This window comes from Malania oleifera, chromosome 2, assembly GCF_029873635.1.
Source record: "Malania oleifera isolate guangnan ecotype guangnan chromosome 2, ASM2987363v1, whole genome shotgun sequence".
In the NCBI taxonomy this organism is placed as follows: Eukaryota; Viridiplantae; Streptophyta; class Magnoliopsida; order Santalales; family Ximeniaceae; genus Malania; species Malania oleifera.
In genome coordinates, this window is record NC_080418.1 from 124,214,724 (window position 1) to 124,232,721 (window position 17,998).

Consider the following 17,998-nt stretch of genomic DNA (forward strand, 5'->3'; position numbering starts at 1 on the left):
TAAATGGATTAATTAAAGACCATTATATTCAATTTAGGGATAATTAATGATTAATTAGGTACCATTCGTAGAACGGGTATGTAGGAGGTACCGATATCTTCCTTTCGCATAATTGAACTCTTGATCTAACTCTAGTAAAAGTAGGCTGAGACTACTGGTTCCTTGACTTAAGATTATTTTAGATACCAATCAATACATAGTAATTAGATGATCTAACCGTCCCTAAATAAATAGTATGTTAATGGCGATTTTATTAAATTTTCAAATATTATTATTTATCGCTATTCGGAACGCTTTTTCGAGACGTTGTTTCAGATTTTTAAACTTTAAAAAAAAATATATATATTTGAAATGTATGAAAAATGTTACTATATGTATGCTAATTACATGATTAAATTTAAAAAATTACCACAAAAATTTATAAAAAAATTACATGCTAATTACGTGTGGGTGCGTTAAGACTTCCGTGGATTGCAGGGCCACGGCGGGCAACAGTATAAAGCATGATGTAAAAACAAATCTATTAAAAAGCTTAGCGTGTTGACGCGAGCGAGTCAGGTGACCCAGCGGCCAGCCCAGCGCCAACGTTCAATCTCAGTGACTTGATTTCTCTCCCTCTCCTGTTTGGGACTGAGTTTCCCCGCATGGTGGAAATGGGGAGGAAACTTATTTCCAAGCTAGAGGGAAATGATCTCTCTCTCTCTCTCTCTCATGCATTGTTCGAAGCTATTTATAAAAAAATATAGTTTAAAAAAGTATATGTATATGTGTGTGTGTGTGTGTATATATATATATATATATATATATTAATTAATGCAGGAAATTAGGAATTGAGATAAATAAATAATATGCCTACAAACATTGTTTGAAACTATTTGTAATCTTTTTTAAAAAATAAATTTTTTTAAAAAATATTTTTTAAAATTTTTTAAAAGTACTTATCTTTTGAAAGTCGTAGTTAGGAATTAAGGATATAAAAAAAATATCACAATTTAGAAAAATATATTTGTTGTTTAATTTTTTTTTTAAATAAGGAAGGTGGCACCTCCATTTATTTATTGATATGTTTTCACTTTTGGTAAAGAAATACTATGATTACAAGACAAGATTACAGATAAAAAAATTAAAGGTCTTCTCAAAATAACACCAATAACTAACTAAAAGAGAATTAAAAATACAAACAAAACTAGATAAGAAACAAATTTAGACAGGTCTATCAAAAATAAAAATAAAAAAATAAAATAAAATCAAAAAATTTAAATCTATCAAACAAAAATCGAGAGATTGAACAAATGAGAAAAAAGAAGTGAGAGCCAAGTTATCAATCGAAAAGATACCTTTCAAAAAACATGGTAAAAGATATTATTTTTTATAAATAACATTATTTCTTACGAAGAAATCAACCGGACTACTATTACATTCCCCATATTTGTTGTCTAATTTAGAAAGCATGAAATTTATATTAAATATCTTAAAATTTTGGAACATAAAAGAGAAAACTATAACATCTAAAATAGGAGTTGAAAAAAAAAGACTTCCAATTAGAATTGGACCATGCATGCAGTCAAAGACTCAAAGCTTATTGGGCCTGCCCTCCACCCATATTTATTAGGGAGAGTGTCACCCTCTTGGAAGCTTCCAAAGCCCCAAGGGTCCAGATTCTTTTCCCAACCGGAGGACGCGAATTAAAGGAAACAGAATTCTAGACTCTTCTTTCTGTCGAGGATGCCCCAAATTCGACGGTCCAGACCCTGCCCCACCGATCACCACAAACCAATCTCAGCCGTCCATCAACGCAACTTGCTGAAAATCACTTCCTATAAATTCCACACCCCCACCCCCACTGCTCGGATGCCCTGACATCCTGACTTTTGTTCTCAGCTCTCCCTTTCTCTCTCGCTCGGAGAATATTTTTGCAATTAGGGCTTTGGGATTGGAAGAAGATTGATCGTTGATTGGTTTGGGAGGTGTGATCGATTTAGATTTTGGATTTGTTGAGTAGCATTTTTGGTGTTTCTTGGAAGAAGAAAAAGAAGAAGGGGAAGGAGAGAATGTTTGGGAGAGCGCCGAAGAAAAGTGACAATACGCGTTATTATGAGGTTCTGGGAGTGTCTAAGGATGCTTCGCAGGACGATTTGAAGAAGGCGTATCGCAAGGCGGCTATCAAGAATCATCCTGACAAGGGCGGTGATCCCGAAAAGGTGCGACTCTGATTTGAGAATTTTTGTTCGTTTTAGCTTGTTGTTTCTGCTTTAGGCTCTATATTCTGAGTCGAATTTATTTGAGTTTTGAATCGTTGAATTTCTGTTTCCGAAGGGAAAAACTGAAGAAAAAAAAATTGCAATTTGAAGCAGTGTTTTAACTTTTTCAATTTAATAATTAGATTTTCACAATGTTGCAATGTGAGGATTGATAAAACTGTGATAATAATTTTGCATGTGATTGCACATTACCAACTTAGTAAAGGCTCACTCAAACAATTAGTCCCATATCCTTGTTAAAAAAAAAAAAAACAATTAGTCTCGTATATGTGATAGGACATTATAACTTTTACGATTAGTACTGTTTTGATTGGGAAAAAAATTCATTAACAGAAGAATACAAGCTGTGGAGAACGAGACACCCTCCAACAATCCATTAAAATAAATCACAAAACTGCTGCTTTCCAACCCCTTTGGAGGTCAGGCAACAAATCCCCCCCGCCCCCCTCCCAAAAAAATACCCTCAGAATGTGGCCAGAAAGAAACCGGTAACAAGTGGAATGAAGTAATTTTAGCATTAAAAATCCTTGCATAAGCCTGGGAAGATATTGCTTCCGAATTATGCATGATTATTGCTTCAATTATATATGCAATGGACAGGTTATATATTGGGATTGGGGAAATTAGGGCATTTAAGTAATTAGAGCTTTCATTTTGCGTGGAAGGCTTTGTTTATCTGTGCAAGCAATTTCATGTCAAGGATATATATTATTTCCGTTCTTCCATTATTGAATTTACTTGGAAATACTGGGTAAGACTTGATGACCTTATGATCCCAGATTTCTCATATGAAAAAACACATAGAGCATGTATGTCTAACTTTGTTTTACTGTTTGAATGTTCCTTTTATCAATTATAAACTGTTGATCAGTGGATTTTGTGTAGAAATTGTCTGTGGCCTTTGAAACTCTCCTCATACAATTTCTTTCCAATAACATCCTTGCCATAAAGTTGACCCTACACATAATATAGGATTTTATGTTCTTGTAAGCCCTAAACTAATCTTTCACTAGGTCATGTGCATTTCACATGCCAATTTCCTACTGAAGTTTTTTAACATCCATTGGATACATCTGTCACATTGCAAGACATTAATAATAGTGTAGGTCTCAAATTGAAAAAATAGGAAATTCGGATTTTATTGCAACTTTTATGAAGTAATGGGATTTATTTTGTAATTAGGATTCTATGAGACAACATTCTTTATGTTTATTCCTTTTCTATTTCATGGACATTTTTGTTTCAGTCTATTCATGGAATGAAATTGGGTGGAAAATAGAATAGTCATTGTATGGAGATATAATAATTTACAAGAAAAAAGGCAGTGCGATGCTGAGACAAATGACCATTCAAAATTTGACAATATTCCAACTAACACGTAATAGTATGCAAGTACATTTGGGGATAGTCGCTCTTTATATACTCCATGTTTTTTTAAATGAACTGCCAAACTTTGTATGGTCATTGATTCATTAAATGTGCCGCTGCCGCTGCTGCTGCAACAGCATACTAGCTATAAATGTATGTATGTGCAATCCCAGAGGATTGTAAATTGTTAAATTGTCTTGTGCTGGTTGTATTAAATTATTGGAAGTGAGCCTGTGTGATGTTGCTGTCATGGTCTTCTTTATCAAATCCAATGTTAACTTTTTTGTCGCGTTGTATTTGGCAACTTTTTGATTTTAGAAACTTAGATTCTTAGAATCACTGTAACTTTTGCAGTTTAAAGAGCTGGCTCAGGCTTATGAGGTTCTGAGTGACCCTGAGAAGCGTGATATCTATGACCAGTATGGTGAGGATGCACTCAAGGAAGGAATGGGTGGAGGTGGCGGAGGCCATGACCCATTTGACATTTTCCAATCCTTCTTTGGTGCGAGCCCCTTTGGTGGTAAGAATCATGTTTTTGCGTGTGCGTGTGTGCATTCTATGTTCTCTTGTTCTGTGTTTGCTGGCACAGGACATTTCAACCTGTAATGTGAAAGGACTGCAGCAGGGTATGGAAATATAACATCTCATTTTGTCAGCAGGTGGTGGAAGTAGTAGGGGGCGAAGGCAGCGGAGAGGTGAGGATGTGGTCCATCCTCTGAAAGTTTCTCTGGAAGACCTGTACAGCGGCACATCAAAGAAGCTATCCCTTTCTCGTAATGTGATTTGCTCGAAGTGCAGTGGGTTAGTACTTACAACTGCTATGTCATAAAATTTGTGTTCTCACTTTTTTTATGCCTGCTTTTATTCACACTAGTCAATAATTGTAAAATGCAGAAAGGGATCAAAATCTGGAGCTTCAATGAAGTGCCCTGACTGCAAAGGATCTGGGATGAAGGTTACAATTAGGCAGCTTGGCCCTTCTATGATCCAGCAGATGCAGCATCCATGCAATGACTGTAAGGGGACTGGTGAGGCCATTAATGATAAAGACCGCTGCCCCCAGTGCAGAGGTGAGAAGGTTGTCCAAGAAAAAAAAGTAGTGGAAGTCGTTGTGGAGAAGGGCATGAAGGATGGACATAAGATCAAGTTCCCTGGCGAAGCAGATGAAGCGGTATGTGTAACATTCTGTCCATATGTTTCGAGCCGTTTTTGTGATTGTGAAGATTGATCTGTTCATTTGTATCCCTGTTGTTCTTATTTTTTATAAAAAAAAAAATTGTCTTTTTGATTTGCAGCCTGATACAATCACTGGGGATATAGTCTTTGTCATACAACAGAAGGACCATCCTAAGTACAAGAGAAAGGGCGATGACCTCCATGTGGAGCACACTTTGTCTCTCACTGAGGCTCTTTGTGGCTTTCAGTTTGTATTGACCCACTTGGATAACAGACAGCTTCTTATCAAATCAAACCCTGGGGAGGTTGTCAAGCCAGGTTAGTAATGCCCTGCATCCTATTCCTATAATTTTGAGGAGGTTTTATGCTGGTTCTTGTCTGTCTAGATCGTATGAGCTGTTAATTTTGGTTTTTGCCGCACAATGTGCAGACCAGTTGAAGGCGATCAATGATGAAGGAATGCCCATTTACCAGAGGTCATTCATGAGGGGGAATCTGTATCTTCATTTCACTGTGGATTTCCCGGACTCTTTGAGCCTAGATCAGTGCAAGGCATTGGAGGCAGTACTGCCACCAAGAACATCAGCGAAGCTGACGGACATGGAGCTGGATGAGTGTGAGGAGACCACATTGCATGATGTTAACATTGAGGAGGAGAAGCGCAGGAAGCAGGCTGCCCAAGCTCAGGAGGCATACGAGGAGGACGAAGACATGCCCGGTGGTGGTGGTCAGAGGGTGCAGTGTGCACAGCAGTGATCACTCATTTGACTTGCATTGTAGGGAAAGTTGGAGTGAAAGGTTAACTGTGGGAAGGAAAGTGAATTGTTTTGGTTGATGTCGTGTTCTTGTTCTCCACGGTGGAGTCGTGTTGCTCAAAAGATTTAAGTCATTGAGGAAACAGGAAGTGTTATTACTGATGGTGAATCCTTGTATTTTGTTATAACTTTTTATGGTAATGATTTTGTTTTAACATTAGGCATAATATTGCTATCTAAGTGATTCTTGTTGCCCTTGCTCTCATTTGACTTTTCGGCTTGAAGATGGCTGGTTATTCCATCCTATAAGAACTCTTTGATTGAACTATGTATCCTATAGGTTCTTGGTTCTTTTTTGGTTCTATGCTAACATACGCAAATCTAGGACCTCAGGTTGTTTTGAAGATAGATCATGGGTTTTTATATTCTAGGTTTTGGATCTACATCCCAGATTGAAAACTAAGACTTGGCATTTGTTTCTTGATACTGTTAAATTTTTGTTTTAAGTTCTGCATTCTAGGATTTGGATATTAGGTTTTTGTATTCTAGGCTTTGGGTCTACATCCCAGATTGAAACCTAAACTTGGCATTTATTTCTTGATACTATTTAAAATTCTCTTAGCTTCATTTTGGGTGCAAATTTTTTCTACTCGAAATAAAAAAGAACGAACATAAATGCTGAGCAATTATTGATGGGAATTGCAGGCTTTGTTGAGTAGCCCGCAAAAAAAAAAAAAAAAAGTAGAAAATGGAAAGAGTTAGTGACGAAATACATTTTGAAAAAAAAAAACAAGTGTACAATTTTATTTTATCAAGTTGTTGCATTTACATTTTTATATTTATATTTTTCATGTTTCTCAAATTTCCTAGTAAAACACATTTTAGATGTTAAAATGGTGAGATAAAATTGCTTTGGTGCTTAAATTTCAAGTTGGCTATTTGGTTTCTAGACCAGCGAACAAATTCAAAAGTTAATTTAAACTTCAAAATATTTAACACCTGAATTTTTTAAGAAAATCTTTTGTTTATTTATTCATTTTTGAAGTTGTTAACTAGGCCTTAGGTCGAAGGAGTTCTTGAGGAATTTAGGTCTCATTTAGAACTCGTAAAACATTAAGAAAAGGAAGAAAAGGAAAGAATTGTAGGAAAGTTTTCATGTTTGATCATGGAGAAAAAGTAAGAATTATATATAAAAATAATATTACTATTTATCAAAATTTTGATTTTTACACATTAACTTCTGATTTTGCTTAATTTTTAATTATATTTGATCAAAATTTTATTCTTAATAATATATGATATCAAAGGAAAATAACATACAAAAATTAACTCCTTAAAAAAAAAAAAACAAAATTTTTGATCCAAATAAAACCTTAGGAAAGGTGAATTGTTAATCCATCATACTGTTTGGTTCGTTCGGAATACTTGAGATTTCTCAAAATCTTTTATAAAATATTCCATCTTATATATTGGTGATCTGATTCCTTCAAGAATTTCCGGTCAATATCCTTCATCCTGAGGAGGTGCAAGCATGGGAATCGCACAGTAAGCATCCAGTGTCAGATGTCTCACATGCCAATTGAGCATGCAGTGATGGAAGCGCAGCAATCCTTGACCTCGCAATGATTGCTGTTATTTTGTGCCCCTTGTTTTTTTTTTTTCTTTTAAATATCGCTGGTTGTCCGCATCCATTTTACGGTCCGCAACTAATACCACGCCCCGTGATGCTATCCCACACACCACAAGGAGGTTAATTCAGGAGCCAGCCACAGGAATTGAACCCGAGATGCACAGATTGGCTCACCTCGTGAGAGGAAATCCCAAAGCCCACCCTGCCAACTGAGCTACACCCTGGGGATTATTTTAGGGCCCTTGTTGCTCATACAAGAGAGGCAGCGTCTCAAGCCTTACTGTAATACTGATAGGACAGTTCAGGTACAAACCAAAGGCAAAGGCAGACCTGCCCTCCAAAAAAAAGAGAGCACCTTGAATAATAAGTGAGGCAAATTGAAGAGATGAGAAATATTAAACATTCTCACAATGGCAATACAAGTATGTTTTACATTTTTGGAGGGGGCCTTGAATAATAAGTGAACCAAAAAGAAGAGATGGGAAATAATAAACACTCTCACAATGGCAATAAAAGTATATTTTACATGGCTTTAGAGAAATATTGAATGGCAAATCCAGATTGGTTTATCCTTCTCCTACTTTCCCATCCAAGGAAGCACAGATGCAAGTTATGGATGCCACTTGGACATAAGATAGGTGTATTCCCAAGAGACTGGGTATCAAATTGTAAACACAGAAAAACCAGTCATGCTCATACCAGACCTAATGTTTGAATGCAAGCAGAAGTTGCACATGACACGCTGAATTTCTTAGAAAGTTGGGAGAACACAAAATAGGATCCTTCAGGGAAGTCCAGCTTGGAATACCATCAAAATAGCGCATTTTTTTTTTAAAGGTCTTTTAAGTTGCCAATCAGGCATTTTCCTCCCCCACAATGTTTACGAAACTCTCAGGGAAGTCAATTTGTAATCATGCAATATTCATACCAAAGAGATTTAGCTGAAAAGTTTGGTTTCATTTCATTTAATCTTTTTAGCACTAGAATTATTGTTTTAAATTTTTTTTTATTTGCACAATCCCTTGGACAAAAAAAGCAATTGCTCAGAAAGCATTACATGAACTGTCTAGTTTTTTCTGGAGATACCGAAGTATATGTGAAACAGAATATGTTGGCTTATCCCTAGATTTTAAACAGAATCTTGCTACAGCTAATAGACTCCTAAGCTCCCCAGGATCATAATTATTTCCAAGATCTGGGTCGATCATGTTATCAATGGTTATGCCAAAGCAAGATTCTTGAACCCACTGGATTATATCAGTACCTCCTTTCTCGGATGATTGGCCAGTTACTAGTTCAAGGATTAGTACACCAAGCTGGAACATTGTGTTCCCACATTTCTGACCCATACAATCTGCAAGAAAGGAAAGAACATAGGGCAAAAGGAATACTATTGGGAAAATAGCTATTTTTTTGTCTCTTTCAAGGAAGTAATATAACAAGAATGAACTAGTCACCTTCTGAACATGAAGAATGCAGTGAGGTGCCACGATTTCCATCAGAACTAAGAAGGCCAACATCAGACAGCTGCAACAAACTGGAAATGTCATTATTTCTCGATATCTATGAAGTTTTGAAGACGTAGACACTCATACCTTATTTTTATTTCAATCACATAATTAATCTTAGATTTGGTCCCAACCAAGTAAAAATTACTTGTTTACTGACTATCTCAATTTAATGATTTTACAAGGGCCATTGATCATGAAACATGCAGCAGGATTGCTGAATAATTCAGGGCCTGAGATGCTGGAGAGAGATCTGGTTTTGTGGCCTCAAAGCTAAGGATTGTTGAGGGCATCCTAGCCCCTCAACCTTTACTCACCTAGCTCAAGTCTTTGCTATGTTTCATTCATGTCCTTTCCCCGTTCTCCTTGGCCACATGTCACCACACCATTGGGTTATTCAAATTCTTCTCTCATCAGTCAGACACTTATGCGGCCTTCTCCTATTGGAATATGATCTCATTTATACCGCCTTCTCCTATTGTATTAGACAGTTATCACATTTTCAATTCAGATTTCAGAACTATTTCTGTCTCTCATGCTGCCTCTCCCTCGTCTCTTTTTCTTCTTCTTACTTTTCCTCTTCTCTTCACCTCTTTCTGTTTCTCTCTGTGTTCAGTTTCTAACTTCCTGTTCTGCCCTGCAACTGTTTCTCTCTTCATCTGTCTTCCCCAGTTTTTCTCTCAGTATCAGTTTCTTACTGTCTTGCATCAAGCTGGAGATGCCTTTTGAGGTGGAGGTAAGGGCAGTGTTGTTTACTTTAGAGAGGGCCAAGGCTCCAGGTCCATATGGGTTTAACATAGCTTTATTTCAGGAGTATTGGGATGCAGTGAAGGGAAACTTAATGAGGCTCTTTAATGAGTTTATGGGAATGCGAAGTGGGGGAATAGTGCTAATTCTATCTTTATCACCTAGTGGCAAAGAAAAGTAGGTCAACTAAGGTGTTGGATTTTCAGCCTATTAGCTGAGTAACTAGCGTGGATAACATCCTTATTAAGGTTCTTGCTAACAGATTGAGTTCTCTTATGGACACTACTTTTCTTGCCTGGATAGCTTTTTTTCTAATTGAGTGAAAGGTGGGGGGGTTGTGGATGGTTAGCAACTTAGTTGTTAATAAGGTGGTGGAGGATGTTCATTATAGTAACAAGGGCATTGTGTTCAAATTGGACAAAGAAAAGGCAAATGATAGGGTTCGTCAGCAGCTTTTGGACGAGGTGTTAAGGAGGAAAGGGGTTGGAGATAGTTGGAGGGAAAGGATGAGGGGTGTTTAGTAGTTTATTGAATGCTTATTTTTCATTGATTATCAATGGGGTTCCAATAGATTGGTTTTGGTTTTCTATAGTAAGGCTATGGGATTTTTTCCCCGTTTTTTGATTTTTATTGTGGCGGATGTTGTGAGTAGCATGATAGATAGGGCAATGGAAAGGGTGCTAGCGAGCAGTATTGAATATTGAGGCGGGGACGGAAGGGGTAGTTGTTTCTCATTTGCAGTTTGTTGATGAAACTATCTTTTATAGATGATGCTGTTGAGTCTTTTATAAATTTTCGTATTATTTTGGATATTTTTGAGAGGGTCTCTGTCTTAGAATTTATTTGGGAAAGAGTGGAGTTGAGGCCGTTCATCTTAGTTTTGATAGGGTTTTGGAGTTGACTTCCTAAGCTTTGTGTGGTATCTTAGATTGGCCTTCGATTTATTCAAAGTCCCCTTTGGGAGGGAAAAATATCATTCTTTAGCATTCTAGGATCCTGTGGTTACTAAGGTAGCTATGTGATTGGATGGGTGGAGAGGTGCTTACTTTTGTTTAGGTGGCTATAAGCCTCATACAGGCTAGTTTGTCCACCATTCCTTTGTAACTTTTTTGTCTTTATTTAATATTTTTGGAGGAGTAATTCAAAAGCTCAAGAGGACTATGAGGAAATTTCTTTGGTCAAGTGTAGGGGAGAGGAGGATAATTGGTTAGATGGGAAGTTGTGTGTAGGTCTAAGGAGGAGGATGGTTAAGTCTTGGCAATTTGGTGTCTAAAAAAATTTCTTTTCGGGTAAATGTTTGTTGCAGTTTCCCTTGGAGGTAAACTCCCATTGGCACAGGGTTATAATAAGTTTCACTTGCATGTGAATGGATGTGTGTAATTTGGGTCTTAGATGTTCATCTGAGAGTCCTTGGAGGTTCATTTCATAGGTTTACCCTTTCTTTATTCCTTTTACAAAGTTTAAATTGGGAACAGTTAGTATTCACTTTTGAGAGGATGTTTGGGTGAGAGATTCTGCTTTGTCATGTTCCTTTGCTCATTTGTATTGCCTTTGTTTTATTCATAGTAATGAGATTTTCTCCTTTCTAATTCCAGATGGTAGCTCCTTTTCTTGGAATTTTCATTTTAGAAGGGATTTGAATGATGGGGAGTTGGAGGAGCTTTCTTCCTTGCTTGTTGTCTTGGAGGGTTGTCATATCTCTGGCAGGACTGACGGTAGGAAGTGACTTTTGGATTCTAGGGGGGTTGCTAATGTGAGTCCTTTTATCTCACCCTTTTAGGTCTAATGTGTCTTTTCCTCTTCATCAGAGCATATAGGAGGCTAAAAGCCCTTCATGAGATAAAGGTATGTGTTTGGCTATGGCCCTGAATAGAGCTAACACCAACAATTGCTGTTGAGTAAAAGGCTTTGTCTCCAGATGTATGCTTTTTGTGTGGGGGGAGTTCAGATAGTATTCCCCATTTGTTTCTGCACTATTCATTTGCTTGGGGTATGCAGAGTAAATTATTTAGAGTTCATGGTGAAGATTGGGTGTGTACAAAGTCGGTGGAGGAGCTTTTGAGTATTTCCGTTAAGGATCTGGAAATTAGGGAGGTTGTGAAGGAGATCTCTTTTTTCTGTTTTATGGGGAATTTAGTTGGAACAGAATGCTCATTTTTCTGGCAAGAGACTGTCTCTAGATTTACTCTGGGACAGGGTTGGTGCTTGACATCTCTTTGGGCTTTTAGTGTAGGTTGTTTCAAGGGCTGTTGCATTCAGGATGTCAACAGCGATTGGATACATTATTGAGCTGATTTCAGTTCAAGGACTTCTTGTTGTCCTCTTCTTTGTAAATTATCTCCTAACTGTTCTAATAAAATTTCTTCTCAATAAACAATGGTATCATTTCAAAATTTAAAATCAAATATGTAAGGAAATATGTCCTCACCTTGGCAGCAAAGTTCTCATCTAGCATTATATTGTTTGAACTGATGGAGACGTGATATATCGGTGGGTCACAGAAGAAATGCAAATATTCCTGAGAGGAGTAATATCACCATAACTGAGATGCCGTGAATCTAACTTATATACTTAATTCTGCAGGAAACTTCCCCAGACCAGCATAAAAACTAATTCACGTGACTTGTTGCTAATTTTGCAAGAATATCAACCAGATGCAAAATATAATCTAATGATACATGAATCATATAAGGGGTGGCCATTTTTAAGTTCAATAAGTAGGTGCTACAAGCATGCAACATTCATCAGTCACACAGAGAATGAAGGAATCCAAACAAATCAACTCCTATAGTAACGATACAAGAAAACATGGTTCATTTCACTCAAAATACTAATCACAATGGCGGAGCAGGTATCATATTGTTAAAGTTTTCAATTTTGATTTTCATTCTGAACCCTATACAAAGATTAAAAATCATTACATATCATAATTTATTTCATGGCATGAATTTTATTGGTTCCAAGAAAATTATTCAGCATTAATGTTGATTTGAAAAGACAATCACTTTTTAACATAAAAAGAATTTATTGAAGTGGAAGAATAAAAAACTACAAATAGGAGAAAATCAACATTGTACGACTTACCAGTGCAGCTGCTACCCCAATGGCTATTTGTAGCCTCGTCCTCCAATTCAAGGGAGTTTTAAGAGGATCTGCAAAGATGTGTATATCAAATGTCTATGACAAAATCAAAACTTTCAACCATAGGAAGGTTTTGCACTGAAGGATACCACTAAGATGTTCCTTCAGGCTTCCATTTTCTGTCTTTTCAAACACAAGGAACCTGAAAAGAGTAAAATTAAGGGTAACAAAACTAATATCAGAAATCAAACAGTAAATACTAATTCATGGTAATTCATCTCAATTTTGGGAGAACACAGATCAGATCTTTTAGGGAAGCAATCTTTCTTCATCTTTTCTATTTGGGATATAGTTATATGAATCTTGAGGAAGATTTAACAAGGCAGTGAATACTGCACATGATTGACAAACTTTGTACAATCAATTTGGCATTTTTTTTTTTTTTTTGTCATTTACAGAATAAATTTAAAACAAACAAAACCGAAGATTTTTTTTTTTTCATGTTTTATGATAAAGTGTAATTATAATTTCTTATAGGGAGTCTTTTTTTTTATTAGTAATAAGTTTATTGATATAAAAAATGAACACCAAATACACAAGGAGTGTACATGGGGTAAACAAATCAAAAACAGAATTTCTTATAGGGAATCTAATAAATAAACAATCTAATTGGAAGATCCAGTTTCTACATCTTCCCAGAAATTCGGATAAGTGTGTTAGACAATAAAAAGTTCTTCATAAAACAAGAAACTGATGTAATTTACATCCACTTTCTGTGCTCTGATATTTTCTATTGAGCTAAAGTTTCGGGTTATGCATAAGCAAGATGCAATAATAATCAGAAAATCAGCAATGCTCCTTCACACCATGTTTTGGGTTGGATCATTGCAATCAAAACATAAAGTGCTTGACATTGCATAAATTATGTCAAAATTAAAACTTCTTTTCATAATTACTACTCATAAATTGTGACTAGTATATGTTATTTTTGTATTCTTCACTAGAACAAAATTCCAGCAGAAACAAAATAGATCTTGATGTGAAAAATGGTTAATGAAGAAATTCCTAAACTAACCAGCATCATTTGATCGATGAATGCAGTTATATAAAGGTTTTATCACCATAGCTTCATAGCTTTTCAAAATATGATTGGGACTTAGTAATCTGTTAGCATCTAACATGCCATTAAAACTGAAAAATGGCCAGCTGGACAAAGCTGTGATTGAATTTTTTTTTTTATATAAAAAAAAGATAATTTTGATCAAATGTAAACAAGAGTAGACATCAAACCTTTTATGCCCCAAGGAAAACCCCTGAAGTGCAACAAGGTGGCGATGATGCAGCTGTGCCAGTAGTTGCACCTCCCTATGAAAGACATCCTCTCCTTGACTTAATGCTCTTACTTCTTTCACCACAGCAACAGTGCCATCCTGAAAGCTGGCTTTATAAGCACCGCCTTGAGAACAGCTCTCAATAATTCTGCAGAAATCACCAGTTGCCCTCTTTATGTCTCTGTATGAGAAGCGCCTCACAAAAGATACTGGATCTGATTACAAAATCCAAATTAGGATATTAATGACAAATGTGTGTGACTTTAATACATGTGTGTGTTAAGAAGGCTAAAAAACTGAACAAAATAGCTTTTATTCATGCATGAATTGTACGCTGTTTAATGTATTATTTGATGTTATATGAGCTGTGAGGATGTCAAAGACTAATGCAACGAAGCAGAAAGTCATTGGTTCTATCTGTTTCAGATTCAATTGTTCATCTAGGCCATTCCTACAGATGAATTTGAGCTGTATTTTAGAAATAAGATGATAATTTATAACATACACATAATCTTATCCTTTGGTTTGTCTATTCCCTTCATTGACGGTCATTTCTAGAAACAATTCTGAACTTTATTTTGGAGATGATGATTTATTGCATACACCTCACTTCAGTCTCAATTCATCTGCGTAAATATATGGTAATGAATAAGTAACAAAAAATTGGATGTTTGAAATTAATACCAGAACAGTAATTATAAACTGATAGTGAATGTGTATTTTTATGGCTGATGAAAGAACATTCTTTCAAGCAAAGACACATGCTGACTCAGGATTCTTAAATGAAAAAAAAAAAAAGCAAAATAAAAAAAAAAGTTACCATGAAAGAGCAATGAATAACTTTACTACTCACAATTTATTTAAGCGTGCATTGCATCACCAATTCACCATATATGCAGAGCACTAATCACTCTAGTAGAAATTCTTATCACTTTTAATGCTTGTCTGGAAATAGAGATGTAAACAAAAGCAAAAGCAAATGTATAAGTAAGCACATAAAGATACAAATCACAGAGACTACTTCCTAGCCATATCGCACATTCCAGTCTAGTTGATATGAGAAGCCAAACCATCCATCCTTTGCACTTTGTTGGAATTTTTAATGGATTATGCATTCTCCAAAAATCTTGGACAAGTTCTGTGGCAATCAATAAAATTCCTACATAACGTTGCCATAAAAGAATAGGGTAAATTACATCAATGTTCCCTAAAGTCAGGCCTCAATCACATATTTAGTCCTAAAACTTCTTTGCTTTTTTTTTTTTCTCAATTCAGTTCAAAAACTATTCAATTCATTGCAATTTGGACTTGAAATGGCTGCATATAACTCAATTTGGGAATTTTTGCAGATTTAAAAGCCTAATAAGCAGAAAGGGCCACTGGATGAGAGATTTTCCTGCGCTTCCAACTCATCTCCTTCCTCTTTTATAGTTGCATTGTGCCTCCCTTCTGGAACAATGAAACAACACAAAGTAAAGAGATCAAGCATAAGCTATGACTGCCATTGTAGCCCAACAGTGAGTCACAATACAAATGACACTTGTCTTGCTCAAAGACAGTTCACGGAAACAGAGTCTCCCCCACATTAGCAAATTGGAATTACCACATGTTGGGCTGGGATGATAGCCAAGACTTAAGTTCCATATCTTGAATAAATCTCTCAGTGTTGCGCCCTCTATCTATGCTATTAATTAAAGGACCATGGCAGGTTTGCCTATTGTGTTCCAAAAAGGTCCTCCTATATCTATAAATATTGAAAATAAAATTTTAACTCAGTGGTAGTTTAATTAATACAAATCCTACCAATGACTACAACAACTACCCTTGAATCTCCATAATTTTTGTAACTGAAGTCAAGAAGCACGCGGACTGGGGGTGTCCATAGCTAGTTTCAGAATAAGAGCATAATATGGAAAATCTCCATAAAGGAGGAGGGAGAGGTAAATTGAAACTTGGGCCGAAGTTTAAGGTGTACTGATGTAATTTCCCATAGAATATCAGCATAATTGAGAAATTAAAGTTGGGGCTTGTACAAATCCCACAACACAGTCCATCTCAGCCCCGAGTATTTCCAAAGCAATTCAAATAACATGTCAAGCAATTTCCATGAAAACTTGTATAATTCAATCAATTGAGCTCAGACGCATTAATACCCACTATATAAAAACAACAGCAACGTCACCGGGCGAGCAAGAGAACTAAAAGTGAGCCTAGAACGCACGTATTTGAAATACACTGGAAGCAAAGCCAGAATGGAGCTGGTGCAGGGTTGAAACAGAGGAGTGAGATACAAAATTGAGGTACCTGGACGGGATCGCTCGAACCTGAGGATCAGACGTCGACCCATTCTGAAGAATTCTGCAAGTATTGTGGACAATGATTGTAGCTGCAGAGCAAGCACTGTGAAGCTCCCATGACTCCCTTTTAATCATATTGCCAACCCCCTTTACCTTCCGTCGGTAAAAATATGCTGTGGCTGAGAGAGAGAGAAAAATAATGATGGTGATGGGCATGGGGAATAAAGGGATGACTGGCAGTTTGTTGGGTTGACTGCTCCCCCTAAATGGAAAGGGTTTTACTTTTAACCCTGCTCCTGGCTCTGTTTAGACTGCTTTTACCTGGTTCAATATTTTTGGCGCTGGACAATTTCTGTTTTGGCTTTAGGGTTAGGGTTTTTTCTGGATGAGATCTAGGAACCAGGCTGGCTCTTTAAGTTATAGTGGATTCCCTATAAAGCTGCTGTAGATGATGGGGAACCCCGTACAGCATACCTTTCTGGACTTATTCCAGGGGAAAATTTACACCTCACAAACTTTTAAATTAGAAATCTAATGGATTAATTTATTAAGTTATATACTTACACAATTAAATTTATATTTAAATTAAATTAAATTAAATATAATTTAAAATTATACTGTACAAATCATTCAAATTCAAATCTAAGATTTGAAATTCATGCTCTCAAAAGCAATATTAAAGTAACTTTAAGATATTGCTTGTCGTGGACTTAAGCTTCTTATACCCTTTTAGTCAATTGGGTCAAATCTCTCTTTGCATGTGGGCGCATATGCCCCCATCTCAAGCGCTAGCTTCAGTATGCTTAAATACACTTGATTAAGCCCCAAGTTCCCATCAATCATTATTTTCAAGAAAAATTATAAGTCTTGCCATGCGACACACACCCATTAGACTACCTCAACTCTCTCCATACACAAACATACATCTTAGCTCAACAAGGAAGGTCTTGGTAATGTCACATAAAAACAATTGAGGCAACCATATAACATTCTATTTTTGGTTCCCTCTTAACCCAACCAACACTAATTTTGTTATACGTCCCAGCCCATGGAGTATATACGATATGCCCTGCAGCGGATATACATTATAAAGTCAGAGGGGGGTGAATGACTTTTTTTGCGCATATTAAATTTCTCTATAAAATAAAACTCTTGGTAAGATTTCAGGTAATTATATCACAATATAAGTAAAAGTAAATCATGCACAAGACTTAAAGTAAAGAGTATAGGGTGAGAAGATCAACACCGGGATTTAACGTGGTTCGGCACCAAACCTATGTCCACGCCTTAGCAGCAAGTCAAGGATTCCACAATCCACTATAAACGCTCCTTCCCCGGTGGAGCAAGCCTTACAATTCGAGTACACAACCCTACACTTGGGAACAAATCCCTACATGCTCCCAAAGAGCCTTCACTCAGGAACAAATCCCTACCGCTCACAAAGAGCTTTCTCCAATTTAGTTCACAAAGAACCTTACAACTTGGTTCATAAAGAACCTTTCACAAGATGATGTAAATACAAAAGAATGCTCCTCACAATAAGCAAATATGAATTACAAATAATTCCTCACACTACTCTCTTAAGGACTGAATCAAACACAATTAATGAGTAAGAAAGGATTAAACACTTGTGATAAATGAACTACCATGCAAGTGCAAAGTGTTTGGTTTTGGATTCAAAGATATATTTTACTAAATGCTTGTAATAAAATAATCAAAATTATGCTAAAAAAGTTTATGGACTTGTTTTTATAGTCAAAAAGCCCTTATAGCCATTGGGAGCAACTCCCAAACAAAACTAGTCATTACAGCATTGGGCACGAGGCCACTAGTCGATCATTCAC

General features: G+C 36.4%; 2 protein-coding genes across 7 annotated transcripts; one reads left to right on the top strand and one right to left on the bottom strand.

Annotated features, from left to right (window-relative positions):
* Positions 1-1,636: 1,636 nt before the first annotated feature.
* On the top strand, positions 1,637-5,825 carry LOC131148564 (dnaJ protein homolog). Its single transcript, XM_058098347.1, has 6 exons — positions 1,637-2,201; positions 3,984-4,149; positions 4,289-4,430; positions 4,524-4,800; positions 4,925-5,123; positions 5,236-5,825. The coding sequence occupies exons 1-6, from the start codon at positions 2,052-2,054 to the stop codon at positions 5,559-5,561; spliced, it is 1,260 nt and encodes a 419-aa protein (XP_057954330.1). The 5' UTR covers positions 1,637-2,051; the 3' UTR covers positions 5,562-5,825.
* A 2,301-nt stretch (positions 5,826-8,126) lies between these two features.
* LOC131148565 (probable receptor-like protein kinase At1g49730) lies at positions 8,127-16,371 on the bottom strand. 6 transcript variants are annotated; one of them, XM_058098352.1, is made up of 9 exons: positions 16,162-16,371; positions 14,711-14,802; positions 14,363-14,483; positions 13,817-14,072; positions 12,676-12,728; positions 12,530-12,597; positions 11,874-11,963; positions 8,648-8,717; positions 8,127-8,544 (listed from the first exon to the last, which is right to left on the bottom strand). In XM_058098352.1, the coding sequence occupies exons 3-9, from the start codon at positions 14,397-14,399 to the stop codon at positions 8,234-8,236; spliced, it is 885 nt and encodes a 294-aa protein (XP_057954335.1). In that variant the 5' UTR covers positions 14,400-14,483; positions 14,711-14,802; positions 16,162-16,371; the 3' UTR covers positions 8,127-8,233. The 6 variants fall into 6 exon arrangements, with proteins under 6 accessions (XP_057954335.1, XP_057954334.1, XP_057954331.1 ...); XM_058098351.1 differs by lacking the exon at positions 16,162-16,371 and adding an exon at positions 16,011-16,038; XM_058098348.1 differs by lacking the exons at positions 14,363-14,483; positions 14,711-14,802 and having other exon boundaries at positions 13,817-14,005.
* Between the last annotated feature and the right edge of the window lie 1,627 nt (positions 16,372-17,998).

Coding starts and splice junctions, on each gene's coding strand:
- LOC131148564 (XM_058098347.1), top strand. CDS start 2,052: ATGTTTGGGAGAGCGCCGAAGAAAAGTGACAATACGCGTTATTATGAG. Junction 4,431..4,523: donor ATTTGCTCGAAGTGCAGTGG/GTTAGTACTTAC, acceptor TGTAAAATGCAG/AAAGGGATCAAAATCTGGAG. Junction 5,124..5,235: donor TGGGGAGGTTGTCAAGCCAG/GTTAGTAATGCC, acceptor CACAATGTGCAG/ACCAGTTGAAGGCGATCAAT.
- LOC131148565 (XM_058098348.1), bottom strand. CDS start 16,370: ATGCCCATCACCATCATTATTTTTCTCTCTCTCTCAGCCACAGCATAT. Junction 14,006..16,161: donor GTTCGAGCGATCCCGTCCAG/GTACCTCAATTT, acceptor TGATTTCTGCAG/AATTATTGAGAGCTGTTCTC. Junction 11,964..12,529: donor TTGGGGTAGCAGCTGCACTG/GTAAGTCGTACA, acceptor TACTCCTCTCAG/GAATATTTGCATTTCTTCTG.